This window comes from Schistocerca serialis, chromosome 7, assembly GCF_023864345.2.
Source record: "Schistocerca serialis cubense isolate TAMUIC-IGC-003099 chromosome 7, iqSchSeri2.2, whole genome shotgun sequence".
Classification (NCBI taxonomy): Eukaryota; Metazoa; Arthropoda; class Insecta; order Orthoptera; family Acrididae; genus Schistocerca; species Schistocerca serialis.
Window position 1 is genome coordinate 197,137,984 of NC_064644.1, and position 21,778 is coordinate 197,159,761.

Genomic DNA, 21,778 nt, shown 5'->3' on the forward strand with positions numbered 1-21,778 from the left:
CGGCATTCGAGCCAATCGGGATGAATTGTCGGTCCCCATACGATCCTACTCGCCGGTCATCTTCTGTCTTCAGGAAACAAAGCTGCGTCCCCATGACCGCTTTGTTCTCCCTCATTTTCAGTCTGTCCGATATGATCTCCCCTCTGTTGAAGACACTCCAGCCCATGGAGGACTCATGATTCTTCTCCATGATACTCTCCATTATCACCCAATCCCCTTAAACAGTTCCTTCCAAGCTGTCGCCGTCCGTCTTTCCCTTTCCGGGTACACATTCTCTCTTTGTACTGTATACATTCCATCGTCCACACCAATGGCACGAGCTGATCTCCTTCATCTTCTTGGTCAGCTTCCACCCCCCCCCCCACCCCCCCCCCCCCCCCCCCCCCGCCCCCCTATTTGCTGGTTGGGGACTTCAATGCCCACCACCCGCTTTGGGGATCTCCACATCCTTGTCCACGTGGCTCACTCTTGCTAGACGTCTTCCACCAAGCGGATCTAGTTTGCCTCAACACTGGGGTCCCTACATTTTTGTCTGCCTCCACGACACATTTATCTCATTTGGACCTTGCGGTCGGTACTGTTCCGCTAGCTCGGCGCTTCGAATGGTTCACCCTTGATGATACACACTCGAGTGACCACTTTCCATGTGTCCTTAGACTGCAGCCTCAACTGCCATATATGCGCCCGCGATGCTGGAAGTTTGGCGAAGCCGATTGGACACTTTTTTCGTCTCTAGCGACATTCGATGACCGTCACTTTCCCAGCGTCGACGATGAGGTCAAACACATTACCAACGTTATTCTTACAGCTGCGGAACGTTCAATACCATGCACCTCCAAATTGCCCCGGCGCCCCCCAGTTCCTTGGTGGAACGAGGCATGCCGTGACGCAATACGTGAGCGGCGACGTGCTCTCCGCGTTTTCCGCCACCATCCTAGTTTGGCCAACTGTATCCGCTATAAGCAGTTCCGTGTGCGATGCCATCGTGTCATCTGCGATAGCAAGAAGGCAAGCTGGTAATTCTTTATTAGCTCATTTAACACCTTCACTTCCTCCTCGGAAGTTTGGAGTCGGCTTCGACGGTTCTCAGGCGCGCCTAGTTTCTCCCCGGTCTCTGGGCTCACTGTCACGCATGATACATTAGTGGACCCCGTCGCAATTTCTAACTCATTGGGTCAGCACTTTGCTGAGATTTCGAGCTCTTCAAATTACCCGCCAGCGTTTCTCCCGAAGAAACGTGCAGCTGAAGTGCGACATCTTGCTTTCTCCTCTCAAAATCGCGAAAGCTACAATGCTGTTTTCTCCATGCGGGAACTACAACATGCACTCTCTTCTTCTCGCTCCTCCGCCCCAGGACCGGATGGTATCCACGTCCAAATGTTGCTGCATTGATCAACCCATAGTCTGCGTTACCTCCTTCGCCTTTATAATCGAATTTGGACCGACAGTACTTTTCCCAGACGATGGCGGGAAGCTATCGTCGTTCCTGTTCCGAAACCTGGAAAGGACAAACATCTCCCCTCTAGCTATCGCCCCATTTCTCTCATGAGTAGTGTCTGTAAGGTTTTGGAGCGTATGGTGAATTACCGTTTAGCTTGGTGGCTGGAATCCAGCAGTCTTTTAACACCTGCCCAATGCGGATTCCGAAAGCATCGTTCTGCAGTTGACCATCTTGTTGCTCTCTCCACTTATATCATGAACAATTTTCTCCGGAAACGCCAAACAGTAGCAATATTTTTTGATCTGGAGAGAGCATACGATACCTGTTGGAGGACAGGCATCTTCCGCACGCTGTTCCGCTTTCGAGGTTGGCTGCCCCTTTTTCTTCGCGAATTTATGGCAGAGCGCACATTTAGGGTGCGGGTGAACACTACTCTCTCCCGTGAAAACGGGGTACCCCAGGGCTCCGTGCTGAGTGTTGTACTATTTGCCATTGCCATAAATCCAATTATGGATTGTCTCCTTCCTGATGTCTCGGGCTCCATCTTTGTGGACAATTTTGCGATCTACTACAGCTCTCAACGGACCAGCCTTCTTGAACGACGTCTTCAAGGATGTCTCGATCGCTTCCACTCTTGGAGCATCGAAACCGGCTTCCGTTTTTCTCCCAGTAAGACCGTTTGTGTTAATTTTTGGCGACGTAAGGCGTTTCTTCCGCCCTCCTTACATCTAGGTCCTGTCAACCTTCCGTTTTCAGACGTCGCTAGATTCTTGGGTCTTATGTTTGACAGAAAACTGTGCTGGTCCTCCCATGTTTCCTTCTGCGATCCCTCAACACCCTCCGTGTCCTGAATGGTACCTCCTGGGGAGCGGACCGAGTGGTCCTTCTCCGCCTCTATCGCGCCTTAGTGCGCTTTAAATTGGACTATGGAAGCATAGTCTACTCCTCTGCTCGGCTGTCTATTCTTTGGCGTCTCGACTCTATCCACCACCGTGGATTACGTTTAGTGTCTGGAGCTTTTTACACCAGCCCTGTGGAAAGCCTTTATGCTGAGACTGCTGAACCTCCGCTGTCCAATCGGCGAGCAGTCCTTCTGAGTCGTTATGCTAGCCATCTGTCTTCCCTGCCTGCTAATCCAGCCCATGACATTTTTTTCGACGCCTCCTTTGATGTAGGATACGCAGGCCGCCCCTCCTCCCTACTACCACCGGGAGTCCGCTTCCGTCAACTGCTCCATTCTCTTTCCTTCCACTTTCCTAAAACCTTCTTGACAACTTGGGGTACAGCACCGCCTTGGCTCCGTTCCCGGATCTGCCTGCTCCGTGACCTTTGTCGATTTCCCAAGGAAGGTACCCCTTCACTTGTTTATCGTCGGGCATTTGCTGCTCTATGTGCACAAATGACAGAAGCTACATTTATTTACACCGACGGCTCGAAAACATCGTTTGGTGTAGGGAGTGCCTATATTGTTGGCGACACCCCAAATCACTTTCGGCTTCCCGACCAGTGTTCGGTTTATACTGCGGAGCTTTACGCTGTTCTCCAGGCTGTCCACTACATCCGCCGCCATCAGCGGATACAGTACATCATCTGCTCAGATTCTCTCACCTCTCTCCTCAGTCTCCAAGCTCTTTACCCTGTGGACCCTCTGGTCCTCCGGATTCAGGACTGTCTGCGCTTGCTCCACTTGGGGGGCGTCTCGGTGGCGTTCCCCTGGCTCCCAGGACACGTTGGTATCTGTGGAAATGAGGCGGCCGATATTGCAGCCAAGGCTGCAGTCTCTCTTCTTCGGCCAGCTATTCAATCGATTCCCTTTGCCGATCTATGGAGCGTTTTATGTCGTCGTGTTCTTCATTTATGGCACGCACATTGGTCGACACTTCCCCATAATAAATTGCGGGACGTGAAAGCTCTTCCTTGTGCTTGGACCTCTTCCTCCCGAACGCGTCGTCGGGAGGAGGTAATTTTAACTAGACTCCGGATAGGGCACTGTCTTTTTAGCCATCGACATCTTTTAAGCGGCGATCCTCCCCCACTCTGTCCCCACTGCTCTCAGCTGTGGACGGTAAGACACCTTTTAATTGAGTGCCCCTATTTTATTCCGTTACACTCCCGTCTACAGCTATCGCCTGATATATCGTCGATTTTAGCAGATGACACGCGCTCAACCGATCGCGTTCTCGAGTTTATTAGTGCCAGTGAAATGACGTCAGTCATTTGAAGCTTTTTTTGGGGACAACCACCCCTTTCTGTAGTGGATTTTTAAGCCTTCCTTCTGATTTTAGTTTCTCCAATTTTATGACTTTCGTTCCCATTGCTGCTGGTTTCCATTTTCGGTTTTTTACTGTTTCCTAAGTCACGGACCGGGCGCTAATGACCATAGCAGCTTTGCGACCTTAAAAAAAAAAAAAAAAAAACCTAACTGTGGCGACAATCTAAATCTTTGTGGGCAAGAGGGGATTGGTGGCTTTTTGCTTGCGAGTGTGCCTATGGCCTTTCTCCTGATACGCACACCTAATCCAGCGCCTACTATCGATCTTCATGCTACATCTCTGCCAACTGGGGTGCTCGCGATAGCTTACACCAGCAGCACAAGGGCCTATGCTAACAGCACGACATTGCCTGCAGCATCTCTCCTGGGCTTGTGGCCATATTTGTTGGACTCCAAGACAACTGGAAAACTGTGACCTGGTCAGATGAGTTCCAATTTCAGTTGGGAATAGCTGATAGTAAGGTTTGAGTGAAGTACAGACCCCACAAAGCCGTGGACTCAAGTTGTCAACAAGGCACTGTGTCTCCATAATAGTTTGGGCTGTGTTCACACCGAACCAGCCACTGACAGTAAATCTTTGCGTTCAGGTCCTTCGAGACCATTTGTAGCCAATCATGGACTTCATTTTCCCAAACAACAATGGAATTTTTATGAATTACAATGTGCCATGTCACCGAGCCACAACTGTTCACAATAGTTTGAAGAATATTCTTGACAGTTCTAGCGAATGATTTGGTCACCCAAATCACCTGACAGGTATCCCATCGAAAGTTTATGGGACATAATCAAGAGGTCAGTTCATGCACAGACTCCTGCACCGCCAACACTTTCACACTTATGGATGGCTATATATGCAGTATGGCTCAATATTTCTGCAGGGGGCTTGTTGAGTCAATGAAACATCAAGTTGCTGCATTACGCCAGACAAAACAAGGCCCGACATTTTATTAGGAGTTATCCCATGACTTTTCTCACCTGAGTGTACATTAGAAAATAAAATAAAGTACGCAAAGACACTTAAGAGCACTTGCCCGCGAAAGGCAAAGGTCCCGAGTTCGAGTCTCGGTCCGGCACACAGTTTTAATCTGCCAGGAAGTTTCAAATAATGTTAAGTTCTGTAATGACATTACTTTTGGTGTTTGACTTTTAGGTTTTAGGTGTGTGTGTGTGTGTGTGTGTGTGTGTGTGTGTGTGAGAGAGAGAGAGAGAGAAATAGTTAAGTGTAGAGACTGTGGCTATGTGAAATGATCAATACTGCTATAACACAAATAATTATATCACATACTTTCATCGAACTGGCTGCCTCCATCAATGTTCGGCAACTGTCTTCGGTGTCTGTGTTGCCACAGGTTGATTTTCCAGCATCTAGGTGAAATTCTTTTGTGGGTCAAACAAACCTGCAACCATTCAAGCTACCCTTCTTGGTATACATTACAAATCCCCATTAGTCCTATTTGGTGTGGGTGCCACATACTGGAGCAACATTCTAGGATTGGTCACACAAATGTTTTGTAACCAATCTTCTTTGTAGACTCATTAGATTTTCCCAGTATCCTACACATGAACTGAAGCTTACCACTTACTTTACCTATGACTGAGCTTAAGAGCATATGTGATCATTCCATTTCATATCCCTTCAAATTTTTACTCCCAGGTATTTGTGTAAGTTGACTGATTACAGTTATGAATCATAGATATTGCAGTCATAGGGTACTATGTTTTTGCATTTTGTGAAGAGAAAAATTTTACCTTTCTGAACACTGATGACAAGTTTCTAATTTTTGTTCCACTTTGAAATCTTGTCAAAATCAGACTGAATATTTGTGCACAATTTTCATACAGTACCTTATTGTAGATAACTGAACCACCTGCAAAAAGTCTGCAGTTGGTGTTATGTTAATAAAGAACATAAGCAGCACCACTCTTCCCTGGAACATGCTTGAATTTACTTCTGCATCTGTTGTTGACTGTCCATCCGAGATGACATATTGCATTCTCTGTGATCCAGTCACTTTATCATAATTTTGTTAATAAGTCTTTATGTGGTATTGAGTTGAATGCTTTTTGCAGTTGAATAAATACTGAATCTGATTGGCTAGACCCATGGCTTTCAGAACGTCATGTGATAGTTGACAATGTCCTTAGCCTGAAATTGTTCAGTATTACAACAAATGAAGGAAACACATTGCCTGTGTGCTTCTGTCCCTTGTTCTTCAGCCATGAGTGGCTGGCGTTTTCAAAGTTTCACTCTCCGTTGTTGATGGCAGACTGGAGTCTAGACCGCAGCCGGAGATTATAATTATGTGTCTGTCTCCCCAATGTTTGAAGGCTTTTCCCTTTTCATTTTTACTGTTTTTCTTCACTTTCTACCTACAGTGGTTGTTTGCTGCAATATGGAAATACGAGATCCATTTAGCAGGAGGAGAGCATATCAATGGAGTGGAAAACGGCTATTATGTACCCCATACATAAAAAAGGAGCTAAAATAAACTGCCAGAATTACCTAGGAATATCCCTGCTAAATACTACATGTTAAGTGTTCTCCAAGATCCTAACTAGGAGGCTTACTCCCTGTGTGGAAGAGAGAATTGGTGACTATCGGAGTGGCCTTACAAGAAATAGGTCAACTACTGACCAAATATTTACATTATGCATACTACTTGAAAAATGTTATAAACATCAAATAATCATACATCAGCTTTATATTGATTTTAAACAAGCCTATGACAGCATCTCAAGAGTGACATTGCGCAATGTGATGGAAGAGGCAGGAATACCTAAGAAGCTTGTTAAACTTACTATGATGATCCTCAGTGAAACCAACTGTAAAGTAAAAATACAGGACGAAACCTCCAGAGAAGTGGAAGTAAAGAATGGTCTGAGACAGGGTGACAGTATCTCCTCACTACTATTCAACCTCTGCCTAAAAAAAGTCATAAGTCAGATAGAGATAAATAGAGGAGGAATTATTTTTAATCATTCACTGCAGTACCTACCGTACGCGGATGATGTGGCATTACTCACATGAAACACTGCTGTGCTGTCTATCAACAACTAGAGAGAGGTGCAAGAGAACTTGTCCTGGCAGTCAATGTTGAAAAGACCAAATATGTGGCAATGACCAACCAGCAAAACCTACCAAGTCTCAGGATTGCTGACAAGGAGTTTGAAAGGATGAGAGACTTCAAGTACATCGGATCAACTATCAGAGAGACGAATGACATCAGCAGCAAGGTGAAAGCTGGAATACCAGCAGGCAACAGATGTTACTTTGTCACTCTACCAGTGCTTAGGAGCTCACTTCTGTCATGAAAATCTAAAATCCTCATTTACAAAACAATTATAAGACAAGTTGTTATTTATGGTGCCATGACAGCAAATGAGGAAAGGATCTTTAGCATTTAGGAGAGAAAGGTTCTGTGTAAAATATACAGCCCAATATACGATCAAGGAGATTGGCGCATCTGTACGAATGCAGAATTAGAACAACTATTTGAAGAACCTGACATTGTCTCTACCCTAAAATAAGAAGTCTGCGATGGGCAGGACAGGTGGTCAGAATGGAGGAAGATAGAACATGTAAGAAGATTTTTGATGGCAAGGCAGAAGTCAGAAGACGGTAGGGATGTCCCAGAAAGAGGTGGCTGGATGGAATTGAAGAAGACATGAAAAAGCTGGGTGTCAGAGGATGGAGACGGAAAGCCATGGACCGGATAGAATGGCAGGGTATTGTGATGCAGGCCAAGGCCCTTCAAGGGCTGTAGAGCCAAGAAATAGTAGTAATTTAGCTTGATAGCCTCAGGCTGTATATGATCTCTGGCTGTGGACTAGACTCCAGTCCACCACGAGGAAAGGAGGAGGGAAACTTTGAAAATGCCAGCCACTAGCACTGATGAAACATCAGAAAAATTGTCAAACAAACATCGTCCGAAGAACTTGAGACAGAAACCAAAAGGCAATATGTCAACAAGTGGCCATGAAAGCCTCTGTAGTTTTTAAATAAAGTAAACATGACAGTTGCAGGCAGGAAGCACTCATTTAATCCATTTGTCGTAGCTGTGGACCAAAGTTCAGTGAAAACATCTCATTACATTATAGCTCAGAACACACTCAAAGATTCTGCAATAGATGGATGTCAATGGTATTTTTGTGAATAACTAAAAGCACAGTTTTTTGTATGGAGAGCAAATTCCAAGTAGAATCTGATAAGGATATCCCACGGCCCTGGTATTCCTATGGTTGTGTGACTACCACCAAGTTATCAATTAGGATGAATGGGCATAGAGAGAGGGGTGTCTACTTGCAGTAACAATATCCTGTTGCAGAGCATGCTATACAACATGACAGTTGTGATCTTGGTGTATGTTTCACTACACTTTCCATTTGGATTCTCCCCCCTGACACCAGTTTCTCAGCTCTATGCAGGTTGGAGCTGGCATTACAATATGTCCTTAGTTCTCGCCACGTGCCTGGCCTTAATTTACATTGAATTATTTACTTTCCTTGGTCTCAGTATTTCTTTTCAGCAACTATTCCTTTCATTGCCCCTTTCACTTTTCCATGTCTTTTATTTTTATGATGTGTCTATTTTTCCGTGCATCCCCCTTTCCCACCTCACCTCACCTGTCTGCCACGTGTAATGCACTTAGCTTTCTGCTCTTATTAATACTTGCAAGATGTTATATCAGAAATCTCTGTCTTACTCTTTACCCAATCTTCCACCTTTTGGGTCCTCAGGTTTTTGAATCTCGTCTTGTACAGTCTCCAACAATCAGTCTTTCCTTCTAATTCTATCCAGTAAGTCTGCCCTGACCCGAGATTGTGGGCAACTTTTCCGTAACTCTTCCCATCTCTGAAACCTTGCCAGTCCTCGTCCCTCATCCCTCTTCCGTCCCCTTCAACCCTTCTGCCAGGAGGAGCCACTGGCTTGGATAGCTTGCACGTTTCCTTAACTTTTATACGTGTTTTCTCCTGCTCCAGCTGGGTGAGTAGACTTTTTTTATCCATACATTTATATTATATTCTCAAAAATTGATTATTTTTGTTGGTATAACTTTGCTAGTAGTATGTTAATGAGAGAAAAATAGTAATTGTGTTTGTATTCCAGCAACAAGTTACAACAGAGGTAAGCAAGAAAAAAAGTAATTCAGGCAGTTAAGTTTATTGTTTCAAATCAAGGTAGTCACAGTTCTATGTTGTGAGACCTACAATGTCTTAATATTGCTGAGTTTGGCGAGATGATGCCAGGCAGCTCCCTACCAGCTCTGATATCGCTGCTCCCTCAATTTTCTAAAAGAAACTTCACAGTGGGGCAGACTCAGTAATTTACGAGGGAGATGATAACTCACAGGTTCAGATATCTTGTATGAATGATGTATTCTCACTCAGCAGGCGTGGTAACTTCTGTAAATGAAATTCCAAACCATCACTTCAGTATTAAGATCTATTAATAAAGGCTGTGAAGCTACAAGGTTTGTTGTACTAAATGTTGTGGTCCTTTTCCTTACGTGGCTCAACAAGCGGCAGACATCTTTACTTTTGAAACTATTACCCATCTAATCCTTGCTGCTTAGGTGTTATGAGCTGAATTAGCCAGTAATTCTGGATGGAGTCTTCAAAACAGCAGTAGATGTCGCCTGTGATGGCAGCATCAAGTGGGACCAGGTGCCTTATCTTTCTTCACCTGACTACTCTGAAGATCCCCTGCTAGCTGCTACTGCTGCCCTGTATGTCACACACTCACAGCAGCAGCAGGCTCTTGCCTCTGACAACATTGTGCATACCTCTGTCACAAAGGACCCACTTTTATGTCTCTCTCTCATCATTTTGCTACCCCCACAAAGAAATGTTCTTGTTTGTTATCCTTTACCCTGCTTTGTTATATTAATAATTTAGATACTTGCATGGTTCACATTAGTACAAAAAATTACTATATTTGTCTAAAATAAATTATCATCATCTTATTTTGTAATACTGTAAATGTAGCAGTATAAGAATTTACATAATAAAAGAAAAGTCTCTTGGCCGAGTGTACCAATCTCGATTAACTGTTAACTGCAGTTAAGTCGATGTATAATCCTGTTCAACTCAAGATTCTGGTGCACCAACATCGATCTAAGTTAAATGAGGGTATCGACCACGGTTATCTTTAACCGGGGCTCTTTCCCGGTTTTCTCAACATAATCGCGGTTTTAGAGGCATACGCTATTAATATGGTGGTGCATTTTGATGTTATGGATGGCATTGAGAAAGAATTTTTATACCTTGACCATTTAAATCGTGGCCAAAACCGTGTTGGAGTGATTATGGAAAGGGGAAACCCTTTTGAAGATTATAGTGACAGGAAGTTTGAAGAGAGATTTTGTCTGTCAAAAGAAACAGTGTGGTGGTTATTAGACCAAATTAATGATAGGTTAGAATTTCCTACTGATCGGAACAACCCTATTTCTCTGATGAACAGACTTTTGATTACTTTAAGAGCATATGCAACAGGTGCATTCAACATTCTTATTGGGGGCAACAATAATGTACATCGTACAACAGCACAACGAATCATCAGTGATGTATCAGACATCATAGCATCAATGTCTCCTCGCTTTATAAAATTTCCTACAAGAGAAGAAGTGCACTCTGTGATGTATGATTTTAGTCAATTGGACTGATTTCCTGGTGTTGTTCGTACTTTGGATTGTACCCATACAAGAATTCAGTCTCCTGGAGGACACAATGCGGAACTTTTCCGTAATAGGAAATCATATGTTTCCTTTAACTGTCAAACCATTAGTGATCACAGTTTGTTAATAAGAGACATTGTTGCTCGATGGCTGGGCTCTGTGCACGACAGTACCATATTTCTCAACTGTGCTCGCAGAGCTCAATTTGAAAACAGAGAAATACCACAAGGTCACTTATTGGGAGATAGTGGTTATGCATGTAGATCCTACTTGTTAACTCCACTTTTAAACCTGCAAAATGAAGCGGAGTATCGATATAACAGGTCTCATATTAAAACTAGAAACACTGTCGAGAAAAAATATGGCTTGTGGAAGAGAAGATATCCCATATTATCTGTAGGAATAAGATGTGATCTACAGAAAACAATGTCAATAATTGTGGGTACTGCTGTCGTGCACAATATTGCGAGGAGTACAAGCAGTGAAGAACCACCAGAAGATCCAGAAATTTCTTGACTTTTAAATCAGTTACGTGACGAGAGAGGCCCCAACATTGAAGATAACGAACCTGCTACCTGGACAGCAGATGTGTCCTGATGGCACATTACCAGGAAGAGCAATTCGCTGCACTATAATTAATGAACATTTCCGATAAGGTAACATAAATACATTGTTCAGGATGAAAAATTACGATTATAGTTACGGGATTTCACCATATTTTTAATTTTTCCGATTATTTCAGCATGTAATCTATTATTTTCTGTTATCTAGGGAACATAAAAGTACTCACTGAATGGGTGTGTAATGAGATATTCAGTGGTACGCCAATAACACTTTCAAATTTCAAACTAAAAGCTAGAGTGTGCCGTATCCTATGCTTACGACGAACACAGAAATGTTATTAATTTATGAGTGAACTTATGAGGAGTAGAATGAAATTGCACCTCCACATTGGGCCACATTGCCTGTTTTTCTTTTAAGCTGCAGCTGTCAGTTTTCTTATTTTCAAGAAGAGATGCATTTGCAACCATCAGTTCAAGAAGGACATCTATCTCGTACTTCAAGAAATTCGGGGTTCTTCTTTTATTCTCCATTATTCTCCAAAAAAAGGAACAGATCAGAAATAGGTATTGAGGTACGTATACACACTTCTGCTTGTCGATGGAAACACAGCAAAGAGAGAATGTGACACCAGTGATTATCTGTGCAATTTCATGTTTACTAACATCTTTGCATCGTCAGGACACGTCCATTGCAATGCACAGAGTTTACCGCAGTCAAATGCACGGTTGGCTGACGATGGTTTGCTGACCAGCAATTAATGTTGGTGCCCTGCAGAAACATTTTAAACACGGTTTACTTTTAACCATGATTGCGGGACCTTGGTTGTCATGCTTTTTGACCGGGATTGGTGCACTTGTCAATCTGTTTATTTGCCTTTCCGGTTTTCTGCCAAAGACAGGCTTCTTGTCTGATATTATAGTTAGAGTCGCAAATGTAGGCAGCAGAGTTTAGGCTTGTTCTGCACACTTGACGTCACACAGTCTCTGGCAGCCAAAGAAACATTCATTGGTGTTTTCTGTGCTGTGAATGTTGTAGTCAGTGTGAACATTAAATGTGATTGTAACAAGTTATTTGGTGAATTATTATTCAGTTAGCACACTGGACTCGGATTCGGGAGGACGACGGTTCAATCCCGTGTCCGACCATCCTGATTTAGGTTTTCCGTGATTTCCCTAAATCTCTCCAGGCAAATGATGGGATGGTTCCTTTTAGAGGGCATGGCCGTCTTCCTTCCCCGTCCTTCCTTAATCGGATGAGACTGATTACCTGGCTGTCTGGTCTCTTCCCCCACAACGACCCCAACCATTATTCAGTTTGTTCTGAGTTGGTAATGGCATTAAGCTACAAATTATGCGTAAGCAAGTGAAAGACATAATTAGCAGGATACATGCTTTCTTCAAGCACAAAGCCCCAGTGTTCATGTAATGCAACTGTTGCTTGGAACCGGCATCACTGCAACTCTCGTCTCTGCCCCGACCTGGTGGATCGCATCTTTCGTGAATCAGACATTAGAGACACTGCCCCCATTATCTCTGTATTTGCTGCGTAAAAGACTCAAAGTCTTCCATTTCTGTAACATTCAACAGTATTGTGCTGTATTGGATTACTTTTGGGAAGAAAATATGTTGCTAAAATATAACTGAACTGTTACAGGCTGTTAGTACAAATTTACTTGATACTGAATCAAAATGTTTCTCAAAATTTGTGATTTCCATGAAAATTGGTAATTCATACCCATTGTTCCATTTTGTAATTTTGTTTATGACTTCGAAGTGTTTCATTGGAAAGTTCGCTGTAGAAAGTTACTTAAATGCCAGTGTTATCAATGTACTGTGAAAAAAGTTTATTGGAGGAGTTCCTAGTATTCTCTGCAGTCTTTGACCTTCACTTCCTGCCACCTGACTTCTGTCTCCTTTTCTACATCCAAGATAGAAGACTAGGTAAAATCGTCTGAAGGAGGCCACTAAGTGCACGAAACTGGGTAAGAAATTAAATTTTTTTTGTGCAACTGGTCACTGATTTTTTAGATATATACAACTACAGTTGCTGAGAGTGGATGAAATACTAGTCACTGTAGTGTTGTACAGTGCAACAATACAAGCATACAGGGAAAGCTGAACAATGGGCTACCACAACGGTGTGTTCTGGCTACCACTTTACTCAAGTCTTTATACCTCAAACCTGCTGAACACTGCTGCAAGGAAATTTGAGTATGTTGTTGACCTAGCTTTATCTATCCAACATAAAAACTATGAAGCCACTGAGACAATTTAGCAGAAGATTTATCCACTTAAAATGAGTACTTTAAGAAATTGGGGCTTATACTAAATTGTGACAAGACCCAAGCTAGTTGGTTCACCTACAAGACCCAAGCTAGTTGGTTCACCTAGATATCTCAGATGCAAATTGCCAGCTGAAATTTTCTTTTAATGACACAATGCTCGAATGCCAAAAGCATCCGAAATATCTAAGAGTGACTTTAGACACAATCCTAGGTTTCAAACAACGTGTTGTTAATATTGCCTCCAAGATAAGGACTCACAACAACATTATCGAGTTTAGTGGCACTACAGGGGCAGCTTCAGCAAACATTTACGAACTTCAGCATCAAACCTGGCATACTCTGTAGCCAAGTATTGTGCACCAGTCTGGTTGAATAGAGCTCACTCCAAAACAATACAACTATGAGGATGGTTACTGGCTACTCAAGTCTGGTACTGCATTGCTGTCCAAAACTCAGCCACATAGCCTCACTCCTACTGTGCGGACAGGAAGTGCTTGTGAAGGAATGCAAGAAAATTAAGAACATTCCTGAACTGCCCATTCGTCATGACATATCCCAGCTGGCAATAAATCAACTATGATGCTGAAACCCAATCTGGCATCTTGCGCAGCGGCTTGCAGGTAGCAGCTTCAACCTCAGTGCCAAATAGTTGGAATCTTGGAATAAAAATGCCCCCATATCTACACAATCTAACAGATCCACTAGAAATGACCAATGGTTTTGAATTCTCTTGTTGTATATGAAAAAGTTTAAGCTGAATATGCATGGGACATTGTATTTGTGCAGAAAATTGATACAAATGGAGAAAACTTCCAACATGAAACTGCAATTGGAGTTCCTAGACAATGAGTCATCATCTTGTTGAAGAATGTGAGCTGAGAGCATTTCTTGCTAATCCAATGGAATTCTTTGTTCTAACACTCACGTGCCTTGAGTGGGTAACTGTTAACCAATATTAGCATATGGAATTTATATTTTTCATGTTTCTTCTTTGTTAATGTGTTGTAATACAGTGTGTCATATATGCTAAATGAATAAACAATAACCACCAGACTTCTTTTTTATTACTGTGAGTGCTAAGCCTATGTGCACAGACAGCCCCATGATAATGGTCCTGTTGTCATGTAACTCTATGTTTCCCAGCTCCTACCTAGTATGAAACCCACCCCATCTGACAGAACAAGGTGGCACAGTGGTAAGACACTGGACTCCCATTCAGGGTGATGGTGGTTCAAATCTTTCAGTAGTCATGCAAATTTAGAGTTGAGTTGCTGTTAATTACTAAAAGTAAATACCAGTGTTGTTTCTTTGAAAAAAGATAAAAGTGATTCCCCCATCCCCTCCCCTTTACCCAATCTGAGTGTATGCTCCATTGATTTTAACCTCATTGTCAACAGGATTTTGAACTGTAATGTCCGTTTTCTGCTTCACATCCTTCCTAATCCTTTTGACCCACCATATTCTGAGTCATAATTATTTCGCCTTTGAAGCCAAAATCCGCTAACTAATCTCGGATACTTCCACAGATACTAGCTTGGCACCATCCTGTGTTACCTTGTTTACAGACCACCTAGAGGAATCTTACCTATTTATTTTCATTGCGGCTGTTGCTAGATACTTGTGTTATCTATCTCAAGTGCCATTCAAAACTGAGATTCAACATCTGAAACTGTTTTATGCTACATTATATTTTGCACAGATGAGTGTAGTATATAGCCTCCATTTATATTTCAGTGTGGTACATGTAAAGTTCTCTTGTAATTTAAAATGACAGATTTTTTTAATGTGTAAGACTGTGCTTTTTCATGCTACACTGAAATTAGTATTATTTTTATATGCTTCACAGGACACTAAGCCTGTACCTGGATTGGTAAGCATTGTGATCTACTTTTCATGTCTTGTGCATAATCCTTTTTCTGCTGATGTGTGTTTTGTGTGTGTCCTTTACTGAGTGAAAGTGTAAAATTATTGCAGCAGTGCACATTTGTTTCACACGATGTGGAAGTTAATGTGGCGGTAATCTCTCGAATGTCGAGGAACAATATAGTAAAGCGCATTAAAGACAAACCGATTGGTTGTCACTCCGCATGTGGGAATACTTGACGGAAAATGTTTCCACAAGGTATGCCAAAAATGTGTCCCATATTTACCACTTACAGCAAGCTAGGATATAGCTTGTTGCTAATTGTGATTGTACTTTTCATTTAACAGAAAGAAATTTTTATACATATCAGGCTGCAGGCACCAGTTGTAACTGGAAACTGAGACACATTACAGAATGCAAGGAAATTCAAATACCAATTTATTTTTCTTGTTTGGTGCATTCATCATACAGAACCGATGCTGGGTGATTATTTCAACTTATATCACTGTATTAATAAACAGTCATCAGGTACCTTTAAGTTTACTGTTGTCGTCATTGTTTTTACCTGTGCTTTAAATCAGCTGACCATTGTTCAAATGCAAAATGATTGCATGCACAGCTTTCTGTCATTAAACCCTTCACATCACTTGTATGTATGCCGCCTGCTTTGTAATTTTGGAAAGCTTTGTTGATTCCTCCCTGCGCCCACAAGCATATGTACCTATCTAAATTTTAATGATGCCAGACACCTTCATGTACACGGTAAAGCCCTAACCCTAGCATGTTCATCAGTGGTTTGCTGAACTTCAGTGTTTTTAGCAGTAATGATTATATTTGTGTGAATAGTTTATTTCTGCTGCAGGACCGCTACTTGTTTTGCTCTGGTGCCTGTGATGGGAAAGTGAATTTATATTCTGCATTGCGCATGGAGCTACTTATGTGCTACCAGATCACAACAATGACATTAGCTCGGAATGTCAATGCTGTCCGTTTCACCTCAGATGGCTCCAGGGTAAATATCATGGTTTTCTTAGAAAGAACTACAGTGTATTAAATGCTTTTTTGCCAAACTTGAGAAAGTGTGTTTCCATATTTGATTTGTGTATGTACTTTCCACAAGCTAATAAATAAATTGTTTCTGAAGATTGGCCAGTGGGATCAGCATTTTTTTTTTTTTTTTTTTTTTTTTTTTTTTTTTTTTTTAAGGGATGACTGTTACAAGACGGTACAGAGCTCAATATTTAATTTCAGTCCAGTTAAAAAACTGTGTTTTAAAAGTTGGTTCTAACCCGTTATGGGCATGCATCAAATTTAGCTTTTATATCTCCAGTATCAGAATATTATTGTACAGTTTGTGCCCTTATTCTATATTATACTTTAATTGTTCTGTGTGAATGTAACAAATGTTAGGAAGCAAACAGTTCTGTGTGGCACCAAGTGGAGTAAACACTTTTTTATTTTTAATGTTTTTTATATGTTGTGCCACTTAATCTTTCGTCTTAATGAACCATTTTTACGGAATGCTGCACATCAATATGGAATATATTTTCAGAATTTAGAAACAGTATCCTACTGAAGCACGCTTTTAGGTAACTCCACATTTCTGGTTGAAGAATTATTCTGGTCCATGGAATTCTGATAGTGGTAACAGAATTTCACTTGTAATAGAACTGTATTTGAAATCAATATTCTTGTGGAATAGACTGATTTGTCAGGTGTTCTGACCTTTTTTATGACTCCATAAAATGACAGGTTTAACACTGTTACTTGAGTAAGTAAAAATAATAAACATTCTCACTATGTTGGTAGTTAAAGTAACATTTGGACTACATGGAGCCTTTTCTAGACAACTTTGATATATCTCTTCTGTCTACCAGCATATTTTTTTTATTTTTACAAATAAAAAGTGTCGCAGCACACAACACAAACCAACAAACCAAAACTGGTTTGTGTATCTGTTTATTTAATATGACACATGTTGACACAACATACAGTAATGTTAAACTGCTGGGAGGGTCCTGTTGGCCTAGATATGGACAAGTGTAAACATCAGTGATGTTGGTGGTGCTTGTTTTGAGTCAGCGTGCGCAGCCAGTGTTGTAGACTTGTGCTGGAGGCCGACGGTGCAGCCTCTGGTGTCAATCCCCCATATTCATGCCTATCGAGCCTTAGCTCAGTGCATTGAGTAACATCCAGGGTGTGCTTGAGTGGCCAGTGTATGGATTGGGAGCAAGGTGGACAGTGAAAGGTAATGGTAACTGTGGGTTTACCATAAAAAGTATTAAGGTTCAACTTTCCATGATACCTGCAAGCTACCATAAATATGAAACATACATTATATTACTTTTACACTGTAATTTCAAATTATCAGGTTTGCTTGAGTGGCCAGTGTATGGATTGGGAGCAAGGTGGACAGTGAAAGGTAATGCTAACTGTGGGTTTACCATAAAAAGTATTAAGGTTCAACTTTCCATGATACCTGCAAGCTACCATAAATATGAAACACACATTATATTACTTTTACACTGTAATTTCAAATTATCAGGTTTGCTGTGGAGAAAATGTAGAGAAGATAAGTCCAAACTTATGTTGAAACGTGTTTTGTTAGTTTCTTATAAAGCTACCTTTATAGATTAATATAGAGTGATTGAAAGGAAAGGGAAATTTGGAAATTGGTGTTGGTAGGTCTGGGCGATTGTTAACGCTGGGTAACAGACAGAAACCAACTCGCACATTCTTGCCATTTACTTAACATGGATACTTAGAGCGGTGCACAACATGCTTTTATCATCATAGCTTTTTACAAAATCACAGTGTGTGGAGGCTGCATATAGAAAATTTTGCTATCACTTCAATTTAAGACGCAATGACCATGTACCATCCGTCAGCAAATGTAGTTCATATGTGCATAGATAATTTTGAGGAAACAGGTTCAGCACTGAAAAGAAACATCTAGACCGTGTGCGAACATGACCATACAATATCAAAGCTGTTCGAGCAGCTGTCAAAGCCAACATCATTCAGTTCATCATCTTTAAATTTGGATTACATTACTGCCCATACAAGTTGCAGATCATGTAGGAGCTGAACACCAAAGACCACCTAATGTGATGACAATTCAGTGAATGAATGCTTGAGAAGTTAAACAATGACAATGAGTTATCAGTCTTTGGGTGTTGGATGAAGCCCAATGGATTTGTTAATAAACAAGAGTTTTTGTTATTGGATGTTACAAAATCCCACTCAGCTACAGCAACTTCAGTTGGACAGCAACAAAGCAACCGTGTGGTGTGCTGTGTCGTCATATGGCATACTGGGCCTATTTTTTTTTTTTTTTTAAGGGGAAGAATGACTTTGCGACTACAGTCACATCGGGTCAGTACATTTCCGTGCTCAACATCTTTGTTGTGCAAAAACTACAGACATTTCCACATATTATTGACAACATCTGGTTTCAGCAAGACATAGCAGCATCACACATAGCACGTATGTCTGTGGCTGTTGTATGCTAATTGTTTGATAACTGTACAATTTCGAGAAAGAATGACATTTATGGCCTCCCAAACCCTCTGGTATGTCTGTGCCAACTTAAAAACAAAAGTATTGTAGTCGATCTGCTGCAACAGAACAATTGAAAGCTAAAATCCAACTCTCTCTCTCTCTCTCTCTCTCTCTCTCTCTCTCTCTTTCTCCTCCTGTAAGGCATGGCTGTGTGTATTGTGCGGCTGCCTCGAGTCGAATGAACATGCCGTTGCCTCTCTCCCTCCCCCCCCCCCCCCTCCCTCTCCCCTTTTACCCCTAATGCCTGTCCTCAGTCACTACCTCTCTCATTTCCCATCCTTGACCCTGACTGATGGTGGTACACTATTCTCTCAGTGGTATAATATATTCACCATGCATGACATATACTTCAATTTATTTGTTACAAACATAGTTCAAACTGGGATCCGATGTAAGGTTTCTTTTAGTCATTTCCTGATTGTTGTAACTTATTTTTATACTTTCGTGTATCATGGTCTACTCTGAATACAAAATCTGGATTTTTGGACTGTTCATTTGTACTTTATTCGACAGAACCTACAAGGGAAATTCCAAAATCAAGGTCTCCAATGCACTGAGGATGCAGAGGAACTATTCATACAGCTGTTGGCTGCAATGTTGTGCTTGATGCTTCCCCAGCTCCCAAGTAAGCATGCACATGCTTCATTTGGATGCTCCGTCTTGGCTTGGCAACCATTCAAAATGGATTCCCCTTTGAATGCTACTACCAAGTGTGCGCAGTTATTTGATTTTTGAATGCCAAAGGCATTAAACTGGTTGAAATTCATTATCGGTTGTAGAAGTATATGGATAGTCATACATTGATGTCAAAAATGTTTGCAAGTTCTGAGAGGGGGCTGAAAAAGTTCAGACAAACACAATCTGCTCATAAAATCAAGGCAATTATATTCTGGGATAGGAAGGGGTTATTGTTGGCAGACTTTCTGCTGCTGGGATAGCAGGTACCGTGGAACACTGAAAAACTCAGGAGAGCAGTTGAGAACTGGAGAAGAGGAATTTCGAGTTAGTGGCATAAGCATTCTCCACGGCAACATCCCCTCCACACACACAATGCCTGTCAAACCATTAATCTCGTCCAAAACGTAGACTGGAACATCTTCACCCATCCACAATATGGTCGAGACTTGGCACCAAGTGACCATCATCTGTTCCCTGAGTTGTAGGAACACTTGCCTGGACACCTGTTCTGTTCAGATGACAAGGTGAAAGATGAGGTTCAGAACATACTGATGACATGGCATGGGAATTATAAAACTGCCACAGCATGTATAAAAAGTTGTTGACTATAAGGGCAATTATGTAGAAAAATAAAGCATTTTTCAACCGTTAAAGTGATGAAACTATTACAGAAAGTAAACAGTTATTTGTCTGTCTAAAAATATAGGAGATCTTTTGGGATTGCTGTCGTATATTTGCTCTTACCTGAGACATTCTCGTGTTTTGTGGAATTGTTAGTAAGGCATCATTTTCAATTAGAATGAGGATTTTGTCTAAAATTAACACTGGCCAAACATTAATTGTTATTATTCTTGTCAAAATCAAACAATGGAAAATCCAGGATGGAACGTAACTTTATGAAAAGGAAAGTTGCCACTCACTATGCTGAGTTGCAGATAGGCACAATGAAAAGACTGTCACAAATATAGCTTTTGGCCAGTAAGGCTTGTTAAAATATTGTTACACTATTTAACGGTCTACAACAGTTTCAAATATGCAGGTACTGTAGCATAATCCATAGTTCGTAAAGATTAAACTGCTGGAGACAATAGACTCTTTTAAATACCAAAATATATATTAAATACCAAAATATATATTTTAAAATGATGATGAGATTGACTGCAGCAGAACAGGTGAGTAACTTGTATACACAACCACTGCAGGTGGAGTAATTGATGATGCTATCTAATACATTGTCCGATAGTTTCGAAATTTATCATGTGCTGGGGTATGAAATTGTCCTACTTGAAAATGGCTCAAAGGCTGAAATTGAAATTGGTGAGTTTGCAAATATAGCCATTCTAATAGTCAAAGATAACAAAGATGTCCTTTAAGAGTTTAACTAAATGTCTCCAGGTGCAAAAAAAAAAAAAAAAAAAAAAAAAAAAGGCTTCTTAACTCCCCAATTTTTAATTTTTTATAAATTTGATATGTACAACTGTGATTTATAATATTTAGTAAATATGATAGCACCAGTAAGCAACAAGAACAAAAAGGGACATAGGATGTAAGATAACTGGAGCAAAAATAACACACAAACCTAATTAACATTCAAATTGGTCATAAAATATAGCATGTTTCTCCTCTGTGGATATTGATTGTGTTAAACGGTTGCAATATGAACATGTTACTGCAGGGTGTCACATGGGTTTGACCACTGCTGGTAAAAATATGTTTTGCATATGAGCCACTTCAGTAGTGTCACTAGTAGCTCCTGGTAAAATGGACACACATCCTATCAAGATTCTTGTTCACTGAACCAAGGAGCAGGCTTAATAATTTTTTAAAATAATGTTTAGCCTGAAGAATATTGTGCTAGGAAACAGTTGGTATACCTGCACCTACATTTATACACAAGGTGTTCTCCAAAATTGATTTATTACTTTTTATTTATTTTTATTTTATTTATTTTGATGGAATTTTATTTATTCGTGTATTTAAATTTTGTTCCCTCAAAATAGTACCCATTAGATAAGACAGTACTTTCTCAGATCCTGTAAACACTTCTGAAACTTGCTCTTTGGGATAGCTTTTCTTTCTCGCAGCAATGTATTTTTAATCTTGTCTGCACTTGTAACACTATGGATTTTTATTGTTTTCTTTATTTTTGGGCACATATAAAGTTGCATCTGCCCATGTGTGGTGAGTATGGAGGCTGGTGCATCATTATAGTGCTGTCTGTGTCCAAAAATTCACAAACAAGCAATGAAGTGTGAGCAGGTTCATTATAATGGTGCAAAAGCGACAAATAATTTTTTCACAAATCTGAACATTTTTTGGAATGCTTCAGGCAAACATTGTTTAACTTGTAAGTAATATTCCTTATTGATCGTACAACCTTTTACGAAAAACTCATGGTGCATTGTGCCATTAAAATTGAAGAATGAAATGAGCATAAACT

The 21,778-nt window shown here is 41.0% G+C and overlaps 1 protein-coding gene across 7 annotated transcripts in view; it reads left to right on the forward strand.

Annotated features, from left to right (window-relative positions):
* The window catches only part of LOC126412829 (uncharacterized), a 120,416-nt gene that overhangs the window by 22,516 nt on the left and 76,122 nt on the right, over positions 1 to 21,778 (forward strand). For 5 of the 7 annotated variants that reach the window (XR_007575352.1, XR_007575351.1, XM_050082655.1 and 2 more), the window contains 3 exons: positions 15,210 to 15,357; positions 15,447 to 15,627; positions 15,962 to 16,111. Coding sequence is in view for 5 of the 7 variants with exons in the window: in XM_050082655.1 (XP_049938612.1) it covers positions 15,514 to 15,627; positions 15,962 to 16,111 (264 nt within the window). In the remaining 2 variants the exon portion in view is untranslated. The remainder of the gene's footprint in view (positions 1 to 15,209; positions 15,358 to 15,446; positions 15,628 to 15,961; positions 16,112 to 21,778) is intronic. The other 2 variants (XM_050082659.1, XM_050082658.1) reach the window with 2 other exon arrangements.